The sequence below is a fragment of the Euwallacea similis genome, chromosome 24 (genome assembly GCF_039881205.1).
Source record: "Euwallacea similis isolate ESF13 chromosome 24, ESF131.1, whole genome shotgun sequence".
Classification (NCBI taxonomy): domain Eukaryota; kingdom Metazoa; phylum Arthropoda; class Insecta; order Coleoptera; family Curculionidae; genus Euwallacea; species Euwallacea similis.
The window spans coordinates 1,871,190-1,887,762 of NC_089632.1; the positions used below are offsets into that span (position 1 = coordinate 1,871,190).

The 16,573-nt window shown below is 32.7% G+C and overlaps 1 protein-coding gene across 1 annotated transcript in view; it reads right to left on the reverse strand.

The window, feature by feature from the left end:
- Positions 1–1,438: 1,438 nt before the first annotated feature.
- LOC136416668 (monocarboxylate transporter 10-like) overlaps positions 1,439–16,573 on the reverse strand; it is a 37,977-nt gene continuing 22,842 nt past the window's right edge. Inside the window, exons 6-12 of the mRNA XM_066401951.1 lie at positions 8,845–9,009; positions 8,182–8,480; positions 6,213–6,434; positions 2,341–2,478; positions 1,931–2,281; positions 1,712–1,874; positions 1,439–1,652 (exon numbers count right to left, since the gene is read on the reverse strand). Coding sequence (XP_066258048.1) covers positions 1,484–1,652; positions 1,712–1,874; positions 1,931–2,281; positions 2,341–2,478; positions 6,213–6,434; positions 8,182–8,480; positions 8,845–9,009 — 1,507 coding nt within the window. The 3' untranslated portion in view covers positions 1,439–1,483. The remainder of the gene's footprint in view (positions 1,653–1,711; positions 1,875–1,930; positions 2,282–2,340; positions 2,479–6,212; positions 6,435–8,181; positions 8,481–8,844; positions 9,010–16,573) is intronic.

Below are 16,573 nucleotides of genomic sequence, written 5' to 3' on the forward strand. Positions count from 1 at the left end.
GTTTCAGAAAAAGAAAATGTGAACTTAAAACACTACTTTGTTCTATGTATAATTTAATCCATTTTTTTATTATTTGCAAAGCGTTAGGACATAAAAAAATTGACATTTTTTGTCAATCTTCCTAATGTGTTCTAAAAAAAGATTGGTAAAGAAAAATGAAGATTTCGTGGCTTTTCCCTTTGCAAATAAAAAGTAATTTGGACATGGGTATCTACTACCAGATCACTTATAACTTAGTAAAAAAAGAATTTATTTACAACCATGTATGCTATATCGATATTACTACCTTCATTATAGGTTAGAAAACCTACCTTTACTTTCAGCCTTTATTTTCGCCCTTAATTTCTTAGTCTATTTTAATTAATTTCTAGCATTGTTTCTGGCATATTGTTACAGCTGACATGCAACTGTTGCAGGTAAAAAACAGAAGGAACAAATGCATAGAGCGCTCAATCGAGTAATCTATCTTTCATTTTATTTTGTATGTATGTTGAATATTCTGTATACTTGTTTATGTTAATATTTGCATGTTTGTTAGGAAATTGTGGAATCTTTTAGTCATAAGATCTTTGCTATATAAGGAGACCATTGCTAAGAGGAAATAAGCTTATTCTAAGGTAAATGAGCCTTAGAATAGGCTTATTTACTCTTAGCAATGTTAGAAAAATGATTAGCCTGTTTGACAAGAAACTAACATTTGATTAGATTCCGGATGTTTATTTATTCGCGTCAACTAAAAATTTTAATTGGCAGACATCAAATCAAAAAATATCATAGAATTATTCCAAATTATAAATACATGTTATGGTTGTAAATGATAATGTATTATATACCAAGGTTGTGAAGTACATTATTGTGATTTCAACGTCAAGTTTAAATTTCGATGTGTGTAGCACTGAGAGTTCTATGACGTGAAAGACATAAATGTTTCACAACCACACTGCATATACGACTTTTTCCACTACTAGACGTTTAATTTGACATTCATGTCCCTGACAACTATTGATAAAATAACATTTGAGAAAAAAGCGAGAAAACGTACTCTACAATCAATTAACTCACCTAATAATCTTTTACAGCTAGCAGTGGAAAAACTTTTTTTAACGACTACTGAATAAATTGTTATTTAAAGCGTTGTTTCGCATTGAATAATTGACCCCTTATATCAAAATTAAATAAAACTACATATTATTGTTGTAAATAAAATTGTAGACATACCACAGTAGAAAGATTGCTTTCCTTGCTGTCTCAAGCTTATAGCTAATCCTGACGCTGCGCGCTTTCGTAAACTCTTCAATCCTACCAATAATGAAATGCTTTCTACCTCGGTATTCAATATATTATTACCTACTCTGGGAGTAAGTATAACATGTAGGCAGTATAATAAAATAATGTAATACTACCTCACTTTTTATCGTAAACTTGTAAGTTAAAAAAATTGTTGGAAGCATCACATAAAAAATTTGTTTTAATTTCTATTTTTCTATACAGCAGATTCATCAAGTACAGAATCAACTTTATTGGACAATAAATCACATTTAGAGGATTTCTTAACAGATTTCGGAATGGAATTTTCATTGGTTGTAACCACATTCTCATCTTCTTGTTTTGCTGCAATCTCACGATTGTGAAGGAATCCGGCAAGAGACCACCTACATGTTTTCAGTATGAAAAATAAAAAGGTGCGCAAGTCACAAAATTGATGTCATACCTTCTTCCTTTTTTGTCAATCACTGATGGCATCTCTGCTATGAGATTATTCTCAAATTCACTAAGCATCAGGTAGTTTTCAACTTTATTACAGGACGTAATGCAGTCTCCAATGTAACTTAAATCGTCTAAAATATCATCTGGAAGATCCATGTCAGCAATGCCTAGAATATCCATATTATATTATCAAAAACAACTTTTTTTTGTTCATTGATCAAACCTTCTTCAGATATGCACGTAAGTTCGCCCTTATCTCCAGCAGAAATCACTAAGTTATCGGTAACTCCTCCAGAATGATTCTGTACCATGTCTGCACTCAGTATAAAAGCAGTGGCAGCGGTAGCCGAACCCAAACCATGATCATTTTCAGGTTCTTGCGTAAAAGACAATTTCCTAGTTTGTGGACAAGATTCATTTAAGCACAAGTGACGAGTACCATTTTCCCTGGTGTGCTTATGCGATATTCTGTGCCTGTGCAAATCTGTGAGAAACAGAGCCAGGCTTCCCAGCAAAGTGCATACAGAGCTAAAGTAGTACCCTGTACGATTTCCGAATTTGTCGTTTAGGTAGCCTAAAAAAATTGTAGTTCTTTAGTTGGCAGACTAATCCTCAACCTAAATCAAAAACTACCTGATAGCGGAATACCAATTGCTATGGGCACAGCTTGTGAAAATTGAACAAATCCCCACGTCCTCGAAAAGTGCCTGGCCCGTACACGTTCATAGGTGTACATTTTTAAAGAGTAGCAATACCCTCCAAAAAAGAAACCTGAAAAACAGGTTAACTTAGTATTTGCTGTTAAGTATAATATTCAAACAAAATAAAAAGTCGGATCAATTGTCAATTGTTTGTTAAATGAACAAACATCAAAGGAAAAACATACTGTTCACGAAATCTAACAGCTAGGCAAAGGAGGACATACATTGTATGGATCGGTTTGGACCGATCGACTCGGCTGAAGGCATCGTCGAAGATGCCGCACTTTGAATTGGCGTCGACACCTTTAGCGGGGGTTGTTCAATCACATTTCTTATCAGTCATGTCATACCTACCTACTAAGTAATTTTTAATTTATCATAGTCACAATATTTGCATCCTTATATTTCGTAATGGTTTCAAGTTCCTTAGATTATGATTAAGATATTACAATTGCCTTAGCATAAATAGAAAAGTCATCAAGTTGTTGGATTCATGAAATTGAAGTGAAAAGACACGCACATTCAATTAATAGCTCGTCAGAAACTCACTACAGTTAACAATTTACATTGGAAACAGAGGGTCGCGACTAAGAATGTACTCAGCAAGAACAGCATCGGAAACAAAATTCGCCGATTGTTAAAACTTAGATATTTAATTACTTCATCTTATAAAAGAGAAAAAGGGGCAATAAAAATGTGAAATTTATTTTGACTGGTCTTTTAAACGGGAAAACATTAAAATTTAAAGTTTATTAGAATGTATGCTTCTCTGGGACAGGGTATACAGGGTGTTTAAGATTAGAATTTCCAGTACATTTTCCCCGAAACATGTTTGTGGCTGATGTCTTTGGTGTTTGTCAAGGACTTTAGGTTATTGTTTTTTGGTGTAGTTTGCTTAGTTAATCTATTCGTACTTTCATCCCTTAAGTTACGCCCATGTGTATCGACACTTATTTGGAGGATTCCATCTGGGTGCCAGATATCCATACCCATCAGGCCACGTCGAAGGGCTCTTTATGGCTGGGAAATACGCTACTTGTCAAAAAAAGTTTTCTAAATTGGACTATTGTCGCGATCTGCAATTCGGCGGATCTGCAATACTCCAATAAAAGCGACTTGTATAGGTATTCACCCGATGGCTGCGATTTATGACATCGGGCACGGCCATAGCCCGTAAGGGCTCTTGGTAGCGGTGCGCCCCTGGTTGGAGCTCCTTTGGTTTAGTACTTAAGGGATGAGCGAAGTAGTTTTGTTCTCTTTGACCAGTGTTCATTCTAGACGTGTGATTGTAAACGTAGTTCGTAATCTACCCAGCTAAGCAAACTCCCGCTTCATACTTAAACCAACAATCATTATTAAAATAAGTGAAAATTACTACAGTCTATTTTCGTAAACCAAATTGTTGTTTTTATGGTTTCGTTTATCGAAGGAACCTTAACAGTTTTCGTAAGGATTTTCAGTGAATCAGACGAGTTCATTGTGACGATTAAATATACTTGAATTAGTGAACCTGCACTCATCTGTCAATATCAATATCACGTTAGAAAAAACTCAATTAAAAAATGTGAGTATTCAAGAAGGCACCCATAAGAAATAACAAACTTGATAATAGTTTCCGAAAATCAAAACTTCCGGTTCATAAAATATGACATCGTAACGTTGTAGAAGAGGAAAAGTTGCCATGATGAAGTATCAATAATTTTGAATTATCTTGTCGAATAAATCTAGGAAAAATCAAAAACCTGCTTTCAAAATTTAGATTTTTTTCTAGTTTTTCAAATTTTGAACTTAGTCTCAATTTAACCGACTTCGTATCTCATATGGTTATCGAAATCTCCACGGTTGAGCTTAAGAAACGCACCCTACATAGAGTTCATTACGCAAACTTGTATTGTCTTTAAATGCACATTTCACTATTAACAGCCCAATTTCAAGACACGCTGTAATAACTGCAGCTCTGCAGCTCGATTCTTCAAATCTCGAATCCATATCTACTATTGTTTTATTTTTAATTGTTTTATTACAAATGTTAGAGTATAATATTAATCAAATTGTGTTAGTATTTGTGCGAGACGGCTGGCGGTGTCACCGTCACTTTAGAGTGATATTCATCACTCAGAGTAACTTAATCTTTATGCTGTTAATATAAACAAGGACCTAGAGCGCTGATCCCATGACAGTGAGATATTGTAAACACCACGGAGAAGGTTAGTACTTTTGGAACGATATGATATCTAAGGCAGTTGACTGATAGATTTTGTGAAATTAAGACATTGATCGGTTGTATTTAATGTAACTAGTGCTTGACGATTACACGTGCCGTTTTGACCGTTCGAGTGTTTTATTTCATTGAACTGACGACATAAATAGGGATTCCGCAAATTTTCGAGGACTTTACAGATAATGGTACACAATTTCGATCCCTATTAAATAAGACTCATATCTTGTTTCTATGTCTTAATAATTAGTCAATAATATTAACTAAATAAAAAATGAACTCATTAAAATAACAATCGTCATTAACTCGAGATTTCAAGAATCGAGCTATTGTACTATGTTTTGTACGCTGGGAGCAACTTGTTTATTTCTTTTACACTTCCAAATTACGTATAAGGCAGTATTTACAAAAAAAGGTAAAAGAAAAGAAGTTCAAAAAGCAGATGAATGCTTTTGACTTGTACAATAGTATTTGTTTGGTTTCTTAAAGAATAAGGAATATCCGAATTTTATAAAATATGGGGCAACAACAGATGTGCAATATTGAGGAAGCCCTCAGAATTTAAATAAAATATACGCGCTGCAAAAAAGTGTATAGACATCCACAAAGAGGGAGAAAGAAAATTTCATTTTCCGACACCAGATAAGGGTTGCCCTTTATGGCTTAATCCTCTTTCAAAAAATAAATCTCCAACATAATCACGGTCATCGATCATCTTTAAAGCGAACAAGTACAGAACAAGCGACGTTGCCAAAGCAAACTTGATCAGCTCAGTCCTCTATAACGAATTAGAAATTGGGATAGAAGGGACAAAATTGAGTGATGCTTCTAAATAACATGCAGTTTTCGATTTTTTCGATAGGCAATCATATATTCTTGAAAAAACTACATTTCAAAAATGCTTCCTTAAGGCAATACAGGGTGTTGAAACATAATTTTGAACAAGTATATTTGTTGACTGACCCGAAGCGACAGAAGATATTTTAATGAAAGTTATGTTTTGTTGAATTTGTTATCGATGATTTTCAAGGAAAAGGCACGCTCTGCAAGAAAAACTATTATTTTTGTACCAGGTTCGAGTAATATTTTCAGTTTCCCAAAATACAAGATCTTATTAAAAAACAAGGTCCTTTGAAAAACATTGCATTCATGTGTATCTTAATTGGTGGTAGTCATTTTGAATATATATTTTTTAATTTTGATCTCAAAAACAAAATGTGATACGAAAAAAAATTAAATGATAGAGAAATGGTATTTTTTGTTACTCTATTCGAACTAATAATGAACATTGAGAAAATCAACTGGATATTACTAAATATTTGTGTGTAAAATTATGATACACCTACCTCATGGGTAATTTATGGATCAACTCAAATACTCTTAATAGTTATCTCATTATATTGTAATTAAAAGAAAAACATTTTTAATGAAATCGGTATAAGTCTTTTTTTTTAATAGTAAAAAAGATATTTTTTCTAAGCATCAACGGCCTGTATTTCAGAAATGAATCGATTCTGTATATATATTTATTGAGACCTTAAATTATAATTTTCTCTGTACGTTTTAGTATTAGAAATAACTCTTACCATAAATCCAAGCAAACATTACATAAGCATGATAGTTGTCGTTGACCACAGTAAATGCTAGAACGGATAATCCACACATGAAGACAGCTGATTGACACAGGTACTGTCTGGCCACTCGACATTCTGAGGTTTTATGAAGAACCAGAGTACTGAAAATAATGCATCCCAAGGAGCAAGCAAGACCCAGGTACACTTGTATTAGTACTATCCAGTCATCTAAACCTAAAAGTAATAAGTAGCTTTACCAATCAGAGGAAAAACATAATGATTTTTCTCCGATTGATATCTATTAACATTTGTTTTGAATTGATTATTGTAGATTTCTTGTAGTTAGGCCGAACTTAACTAAATGCAAAAAAATACATTTTTTTACATTTGTCCTTTGTAAAACTTTTATGGTCTAAGCAATAAAAAACTTTAACTGCCACTTATCTATCAAAAGCAGTGATTGAAAAAATGTTTTTCTCTGATTGACAAAAAGAAATATTTTAATGACACAAAAAATATTGTAAAGTATCCCTTTTAATATTTATAAGGTTGCAAAGTAAAATTTTTAATGTTTAGGTACTAAAAGTGATATTTTACCACTCGTAAAACCTATACCGTTCGTGATGTTTTAATATTTTTCGTGAGACCACATAATTATAAAATAAAAAAAATAACTGTTGGCATGATATTTTTTTGCATCCAGGTAATTTTTACACACTTTTACACAATTGACTGAAATATTGAAGTTTATTTTGTTGTTGCTTCAAATTTGAAACATTCGTAATTCACTCTAAATTACTTACCGCCCTAGTACCATAAGTGAAATCCCATACAGTACGCGATTTACTTATCATTCTGGAACGGTTAGAAAATTCTGTTATCGTTATCAACTGTGAAATATATCTTACTGCGTTCTAAACGAATATCCGCAGCATTCAGAAACAAGCAACTTGTACAAAAACGAATTTCTTAACAATTAAACAAAATTAAGGCAAAAATTAAAAAAATATTTCTGTCATAATAGGTGTCGAAAATAGGACGATGCGTTTTCAGCAGTCATAGTTTCTTTAGGTATACCCATAGTACCTATTATCCATTGTATTTTATTCTGTGGGATTTTAGTTATGGTTCTAGGACGGTAAGCAAATTTAGGGTTAACCACGAACGAATATCACGATATACCACGAATATTTCAATCCATTGGCATGTAAAAAAATTTTCTGGAAGCAAAAAATATCGGATTAACAGTTTTTTTTTAAACTATTTAAAGCGTCATGAACAGTAATGGTATTAAAAAAAATTCAAAATTTACAAGTGTTTTTTTTTTATTTTGAAAATATTACTCTATGAATTACTATAAATGAAGATGTAAAAGTGTAGGTCATTTTGTTCTAATGCAAATGGTTTCCATTTGACTGTTCTCTAAAAAGCGAACATTTTCTCTTTCAGTGTCATTTGTTATATCTAATTTTAGGGACAAACTTAATATGACAAAAACTGTTCGACTATTATTTTAGAAATGACATGTTCATTACTATTTTAGGATTCGTTTTAATAACTTCTAATTATGGCGTTGAGGGTTAGCGAGAAAAACTTTAAATTTTTACGTTTACACACGTTTTTCAAAGTACGAAAGAGCTTTTGTGTATTTCTTGATCCGCTGACCATAAATGACCGCCTTACACAAGGAAATTGCAAGAAACCTATAACCAATACCCTCAATCACATATTCAATTCCCAAGACCTTTATGAAAATTTCGAATTTATTTTCCAGATAAACATTTTGTTTTTACGTATACGTTCAAAAGCTGTATCTCTATACTATCCCTAATTTCATATTCAGTTCAGGCGTTGTCTTAGTGCTTTTCAGTTAAGTTTCGAAAGCTCCTGAACTTTAGAAGCATCAACTTGTCGGTAATGCAAATTTCAAACTTAGTTTACCTATTTTCGACCAATATAAATCTAGGACGAACCAACTTACCCTCCACTTTTGCTTGATAGGCCAAATAAAACAGTGGAGTATTTATCCCGAATGAAGTGATGGCAGTGGAAAATAAAAGAATCCTAACCGTTGTGCTCTTCAATGCAGTCAGATCAAAAAATGGGGGTTTATCGTCTGCCCGGTTCTTTTCTCTAATTTTTCTTTTTTGATTTTTAATATGTAGAATGGCGCGTCTTTGCGGGTGGTACAAAGATGCTGATCTGTAGAATGTCCCTAGGATAAACGTTATTGATAACGTCCCTGTTACTCCTTGCAGCCCCAGTCTCCAACCCATTGAGCTAAAATCATGATTTATTACGAAAAACGGAATCTTTAGTGTCACAGTGGGACTATGCGAATCGTTTCGAAATGTCCTTATATAGCCTTAAATAGAAGATATTCAAATTTTAAACGTCCTCAACGCTTGGAGGGAAAGGGCGACCCCAAAATTTAATTCGCCTTCACGGCCATCACATAAATTTGCGACAGAAACAAATCGCTTCTAGTTGAGTCGGAGCCCAAGTGTTTAGTTAAACGGATAAGCATGCGAGTTGGGTACGAAGACCATGAAAAATAAATGAGGTTAAAACTTTAGTTCAACTTCCTTCCAAGTTTCTGGAGAAAATAGTATTATTTATTATGAAATTTTAAAAATCGACTTACCTAACCATTACTTTGAGCAACACTGACATTAGTGCCATGCCAATTCCAGTTCCAGAAACTACAAAAACTTCGACAAATTCCCTCCTTCTTTTGAAGTACTGTGCCACCATAAGGGTTGAACAGTCTCTAGTGACTCCCACGCCAATACCAATGACAGTGCCGTAACTGAAAGGACACATGCGATGAAGTTTCTATTTATTCCAACCATTCTTGTAGCGTTTTCTATTCGTGCAAAAATAATCTAGGCACTCCTATCCCTATGTTCTGAATGCCAATGAAGTTCTATGGCAATGCAGAAGATCTATATTAAATTTATCAATATAGAAAACGATATAAGACACATTTTTATTGGTAGGAACTACACCCCGTTTTATTTCTTTACGTTTCAGTATTTCAGACAGACATGTTCGGACACAGAGAAAAACCGATGCCGGACCGTTAGAAACAGTAAAAAATATGCGCAGTACACCGGTCGGGACTCCTTGCACATCTTTTTGACGGTTTCAAGCGATCAGCAGTTGGTTTTCTTTTGTGTTGAAACAAACCTAATACTTTGTTGTTCACATTCTAATAACAAAATCGAGCATCCAAAAAATGTATGTACATACATGAGGTGTGATAAAATGGTGGACTTTTTCCGCTGTCTTTGTTATATTACTTTTGACATTTACTATCCCTGAGTGCGCATCTTTTGAATGCTCTTTGCGATAAGTGGTTATTCCACTTTCATTGTTAATGTTTCGATGATAAATATGATATGTTACCGTTTTTAGAACCTAGGAAAAATGAGCAAAAAAAACGAAAATAAACGATTAACTAAAATTTATGAGAGGTGAATATTTAAAATGTGTGAAAAAATTTGAAATTTCTTTTCTCAATCGCTATGGAACGATATTTGTTTTATATGATTAATGTCATTATTCCAAAATATTGATGGGAGATAGGTGAGCGGTGTTTGATCCTTGTTGCCTAATTAACCTGTTTTTTTACTTTCATTTTCTGCTTTGATGATTATTCCAATTGGTATTAGTTAAATAACTTTTTTTCGCTCCAATTTCTAGTCTTCAGAATTTTTTAAACACTTCTTTTCTATCCTTACAGAAAATCGAATGGCACAAAAATGATTTAGGGGTTACATATTTCAGTAACTTATGGCTGCATCTATTTTTTATTTGTTTCGCAACTCGGAAATTCTAGTCACTTTCTTCTTTTTGCTTCTTTTGTACCTTTCGTAACTTTTTCCTTTAAGACTTCGGATTGTCGCGATGTTTCGGCTTTTTTTTAAGGTACAATTATCCTCTTCAGTTATAGTTCTTGAAAATGCAGGGTTAAAATCCGAATCACGATATTCATCCATATTATTATGTTGTTCTTCAAAATCTACATCAGGGGCTTCTATTAGGAGATGTGTGTCTACCAGAAGTTTTTCTACATCTTCGTTAACTGTGCGCATTTCAGTATCTTCAGAGGGTATTTATCATATAATAATATTTTTCAAAGTATTTTGGTTAACTTCCTCCTGATTATTAGCTACTCGCATTATCGCATTTATTAACTAAAACGCATCATTGAATGCATAAACCAACACAATTTAAATAGGTAAACAGTAGTTTTTTCATATTAATAGTATATTTACTATGCTAGTAGTCAGAAATACGTACTTAGCTAAATGGGTGTTAATTATATTTTATTAACACCCGTTTTAAACAAAAGACAACGTGATATTAAAAATTGAAATTATGAAATAAACAATTTCTCTAATGTGCTTTGCAACTCAGAGCAAATTTCTCCAATGTGAATGAAAAACATACATTAGAGATATTTTGGGCTTTATCAATAACTTCGATGTGTTGTAAATGCACATAGAAGTTATTTCGGTCCCAGTTATTTTAGATTCGTCACATTGGAGCTTTTATAAACCACTCGTTTACTCCAATTTATGCAGAACTGTCACATTGTATTTATTGTAGGATGTGCCTAATGTCCCCCTAAAGTTTAAAATTCAAAAACTTCAATATAAGCATATAGGTTACATTCGAGGTATTACTGGCCCGACGACGATATACTTTAATTCGTACAAAAAATTTCCTGCCAACTAAAAAGTCTTTTATTCAAAAAAGCCATTTCTGAAAAAATGTCTAAAAACTACCAAACTCTTGGGAGGATCCCTTTTATAGAGAATGTTCCAGCTATTTCTGTTAATTTCTGCTGACGAATTGAACTTATAGTTGGAGTTTGAGTTGGTGGTTTTAGCCGTTTTCCGTCGTAGTTTTGTGGGATTCGGTAGTCAGAGTTTAGCTTTCGTCGAAGTTTAGTATCAAGTTTTCTTATCCAGTTTTGACTTTATGTTCTAATGTCGAGAGAAAGTACGGTCGCGTAGTTATGCGAATAAAGACATAACATCGCTGTGAACTCTATTTGTGTCTTTCTAGTTAGTGAACTGATTCGAAGTTATTTGAGATTAACAATTCGGGCCGAAATTGAATAATTATTACAAGCAAACGGAAAATTGTGTTTCAACAAGTAAAACATTATTTACATCTGTATTTTGAATTGAGATCCTTCTTTGTGCAAAACTGTAATATTCGTATCCAATAACAAAGCGGGCAGACGTTTTCCAATTCCAAGTTTTCCAATTTTGAACAGCATTTGACTGATTGTTATTTAACATTTCTATGGAATTGTATTTTTTATACATTTTACAAAATAATTTACAAGATTTTTCAAAGAAGGAGGCTAATCCGTTAATATAAGATCTTTGAGCATTAAGAAATCTAAGGAAGCAAATTGGATTCTTATTTCTCGAAGCTTTGAGATATACAGGGTATTTAAATTCAATTTCCATTCTTCATTTTTTCGTCTTAACTCCAATAGTTTTCAAGATATTAAGTTAAAATTTCGTACACGCACTACTTTTTGATAACATAAATGAATAAATGTTAAAAATCGTTGTTAGAATATACGGGTTGATCCTTTTTGAAGTAGAATCTACTATATTATCTAAGTTTCAGTAATTCTAAGTTCTAGGAGAACATAGAAATCGATGCACGATTTTTTCTTTTGAATATATTTAAATTCCACATATTATATATGTTGGTTTCCTAATATGGATAAACTAGGGTAAAAATCAGATTTTTTTAAATTATATTTTTACTAATAGCTAGAAAAAGGTTACAAATACGAAGAAAGATACTACAGATATAAAGTGTGTTAAATGAACAAGGAATTCCCATTTCACGAACTACTAGGGGTTAATGGCATGCTACATAAAAGTATGAGGGGTAAAAAAGGCTTATGCTTAGAAAAAATATCCCCATGTAGATTTAAGCAAACAGGTGAGGAGTTTCTACATAAGTAGGCTATGGCAATGTAGTGCACATTCTTCAATGCACTACCCTTAGATTTATTTATGCTCTAAGAATCTGAAGTTATAATAGATTGGCTACCTCTTTCGAAAAGCTCTGTATATGGAAATAAATTACCCCTAATACTGCAGTATTAGCAGTTGAGGATTACGGACTTTGGGAAGTCGAGTAAACCCCCATGTAGAGACTTACTGAGAACACCATTTCTAACGCACAATGCTAAAGCTTTTCTAATAATTACTGATGAAGGATTTTTGACTGTAAATAGTTAGGTTAAGTAGACTGGTACTATGGACCTTTCTAAACTTTATTATAAATTATGTCACAAACTCAAGTTTTTAAAGAAATTTCAGGAACTGCGCATGACAGATAGATCCCCTTTCAAGATCGATCCATAATAAGGATTAGAATGCTCAACTTTTTCCTAATTTAATCGACCCTAAAGTTTTTGCCATTTCGAATGTTCCCATAATGCTTATTATAAGAGTGACTACAGTCAGCGGCAAAAGTGAGTACACACAATAGAAATTGAAAGAATAATATATTTAAGATAAACTAAATAATGAAAAAGATTTTATAAACATTAAATATAGGTACATATGTGGTTACATAAAAACATGGTGATAATTGTAATTACCTAAATGAATTGCAAATCGATTTATAGATGATTGCCTTATAACAGAGCTTTAAAATAGAGGCAAAAGTCAGTACACAATATTACAAATCGGCGTGTTCCAATGCATTTTGTTAACATTAACGATAAAAATTAATACTTTGTTGGTCCACCATTGGCCTTGATGATAGCTCTTAATCGTTTGGGCATAGAATTAATTAAATTTTGTGTAACAGTAGGCAAAATTGTATTCCATGCTTCAAGTAGTGCAGTTTTGAGAGAAGTTGCGCTTGTAATTTGTTTAGAACGCACTTTCCTGTCCAATATTTCCCACAGATTCTCAATTGGATTGAGATCTGGTGACTGGGGTGGAGTATGGAGTTGTTTTGGAACGTTGTATAACAACCATTCCTTGACCATATGAGCAGTGTGCTTGGGGTCATTATCTTGTTGAAATACCCATGACCCCTGTAAATCTAATTTAACAATACTGGGCCGTAAATTGGCTTTTAGGATATTCATATATATTGTTTTATCCATTATTTTGTCAATAAAAACTAACTGCCCCACTCCAGAGGCTGCCATTGCACCCCAAACCATTACGGAACCACCCCCGTGTTTAACGGTGCTCAAGAGATTTTTGGGATCCAGCTCAGAATTTTTCGTTCGCCATATTTTTGATCTCTTTTTTTGACCAAATATCTCAAATTTACTTTCATCTGTAAAAAGAATCGTGTTCCAAAATTCTAGTGGTTCTGATAAGTATTTTTTTGCAAAGGCCACTCTGAGGGTTCGATTTTTAGCACTAATAGCTGGCTTTTTACGGGATATACGACCATGGAAACCTTGCGAATTGAGTGCTCACCGAATAGTACTAACATTTATAGAAGTCCCCTTCTGTTCTGACATATCCGCGGCTAATTGCACTGCACTGATTTTAGGATTTTTTTTAACCGTCCTTGTTATATCGCGTATATCAAGAGGTGTTAATTTCCGTGGACGTCCTGAACGAGGTTTATTGCGCACACTACCCGTAACTTCATACTTATCCCAAATTTTTTTTATAGTTCTGTAATGTCTCTTCACTATATTTCCAATTTCCCGAAAAGACTTGCCCTCTTGTCGCAAGGTTGTAATAAGTTTGCGTAAATCTTCTGATATTTCAGTCCTTTTATGATTTTCATTACGTTTTGTCATGTTGTTACTTATTGGATATTGTATTAACAGCCAAACAATTAACAAGTCGTACGAATTACTTCTTCACTGCATGCTACTTAGTTTTAATTGATCTCTAATACACAGACTGTGTACTCATTTTTGCATCGTATTTTATGGAGTTCTGTGATTCCCCAAACTCTACCTTGTTGCCAATTGTATATAAACATGTTTTTAAACGGTAATTATGAAGACAATAGAACGAACATTCTACTGTATTCATAACTTTAAATAAGGTTTTTTAAAAATTTTTTACTACGGGATAAATTGTACAACTTTTAAGTGTGTACTCACTTTTGCCGCTGACTGTATCATCATGTACAAGATGTTCCATTAAAAAAATTATAACATTAATTAATTGCGGCTGAATCATAGAATTATACCTCGCAGGGAAAGCTATATCATTATAAGTAGAAAATACAATAATGGATATGACGATTTACTGAAAAATGACTACAATATTAGCATAAATCTAAATTTCTACGGAATTTGGGAAGATTTTTAGTCATGCGGTTGAAAACCGACTAGACCAAAAAGGCTGAGGAGAATAATGTTATGAATATGATGATTTATTTTTGGTTTATATGAGGGAAAAGAGTGTTCTGCTCCAAGTGTATAAATTTATTCCCACTTGGAATGGTTAATCCAAAAATTTCTTTGAAAAAGTTCTGTCACCGGCACATCCCACATAAATTTAACTTCATTTCTTAAGCAAATGCCCCCTTCGACGCACTAACGCAAGAATATTTTAACACTTGTCAAGAAAACAAAAAAGTGAAAAAACGCTGTGCTCGGTTCTTTAGAAACTTTCAACTGATTTAATTCGAGAGGAAAAAACCGCTACGTAAACAACTTACGACACGCTCGACGGCAAAAAAATGCCTATTCCTTGAATAGGAAGACAAGGGTTGGTGCGGTAAATTTAAAGTAATCTTCTAGTTGTAAATTTGAGAAAACATACTCCTTTTGTAACAAGAACGATAAGAATAACAACGCTCGGGGGGATGAACTTTATTAACTTTTACTGCCGCATTTTGAACTTGAAGTGGGCAATTAATCCAAAATCGTTTCGTTATAGCCGCAGAAGTCAAATAAAATACCGATCGTAAAATTTCCAAATGCGGTAAAATACTAAAAGGATTTAAGGTTATCTTGGAACATTCGAAACCGAACAATAAATAATATTTCATCCGAATAAACACTTACTCATTAAAAAGAAGATATTGCTTGTACGTCAATTGTGGACTAAAAATAAATATCAAGGTAAAAATAACAATTTACTGAACATTTATTTCTTACTGAACATTTCGAAAAAAAGAATTTACATCGCACAATGCCTTTAAAAAAATATAAATTATTTAATGCACCTAGGTAATATTATTTAGGGCGAGACAACGATTATTGTAATCTTTTATGTAAATCTTTAAAAAATGATTTATTTTCTGTGAAAATTATAATTTTTTAAAATTTTGCTGACTTATTTTTGGCAATAAACATAGATTTGACCTATATATGATATATTTCAAAACTTCTATTGTGAAACAAAATTTTATTTTTATCAAAAAAATTATTTCAGAAAATTAAAAAGAAAATCAACATGTTCAACTAAACTAAAGTGATTATGTATGCTACTTAGCGATAGTCACTTAAAACCATTTTTGTAGATTTTAAAGCGTAAATCTCATTTATTTTCATTTTTTGCATCGTACTAAATTTATTTAGAGATGTGCAGAAGTTTGGATTTTAATTTTAATCTTGAAAACAAATCCAGACATGCAAAAATTTCAATCTTTATCAAGGGACAGAAATGTTGTATTTTTAGTTGCTCTATTCGAAAATTTATAAAAGTTAAAAACCTACCGAACGTTACTAGTTTTTTGTAAAATTCAGATAGACTAACGTTGCAGGCACCCTTCTTATATATCTGGCCGAACTCTGATATACATATTTAAAAGTAACATCATAATATTGTGACTAAAGGGTGAAAATTTTCATTCTGTCGGCCTTAATTTTTTTTTAATAGGGAAAAAGATTATTTATGGTCTAAACTTCAACCGAAAATCATCAATCGATTAATCAAACTGAAATACAGGATATTTCGAAAACGATGCTATTCCGGACATATGTTTATAGGAACATTTTTTAAATTTTGACTCAAAGAATATTCTCCTAAATTTGCGTTGTGTGTTTGGGAAACAACTGCAAAAAGTTTTGATTATTCCCGACGGACGGAAATTTAGGTATATTATACATACATACAATATTGTATATGCAATATGTATATGTTGTTCTGTACGCGTGAGTTTATGATGAATTGATGTTCTTATACCATCTTCTCACCTAATCACCCGCACATCTAGAAATTGCAAACACTTCTGCTTCCATAGTGAATTTCATAGTTTATTGTTTAAATTATATTAAAATCCTGCAAATATCTGTCATTATTGACCCATATGATGAAAATGTAATCGACGTATATCAAAATCTAATTTTGGGTTTGTCTAAAGAAGTTTTGATGGCTTAAGGTTCAAATCAC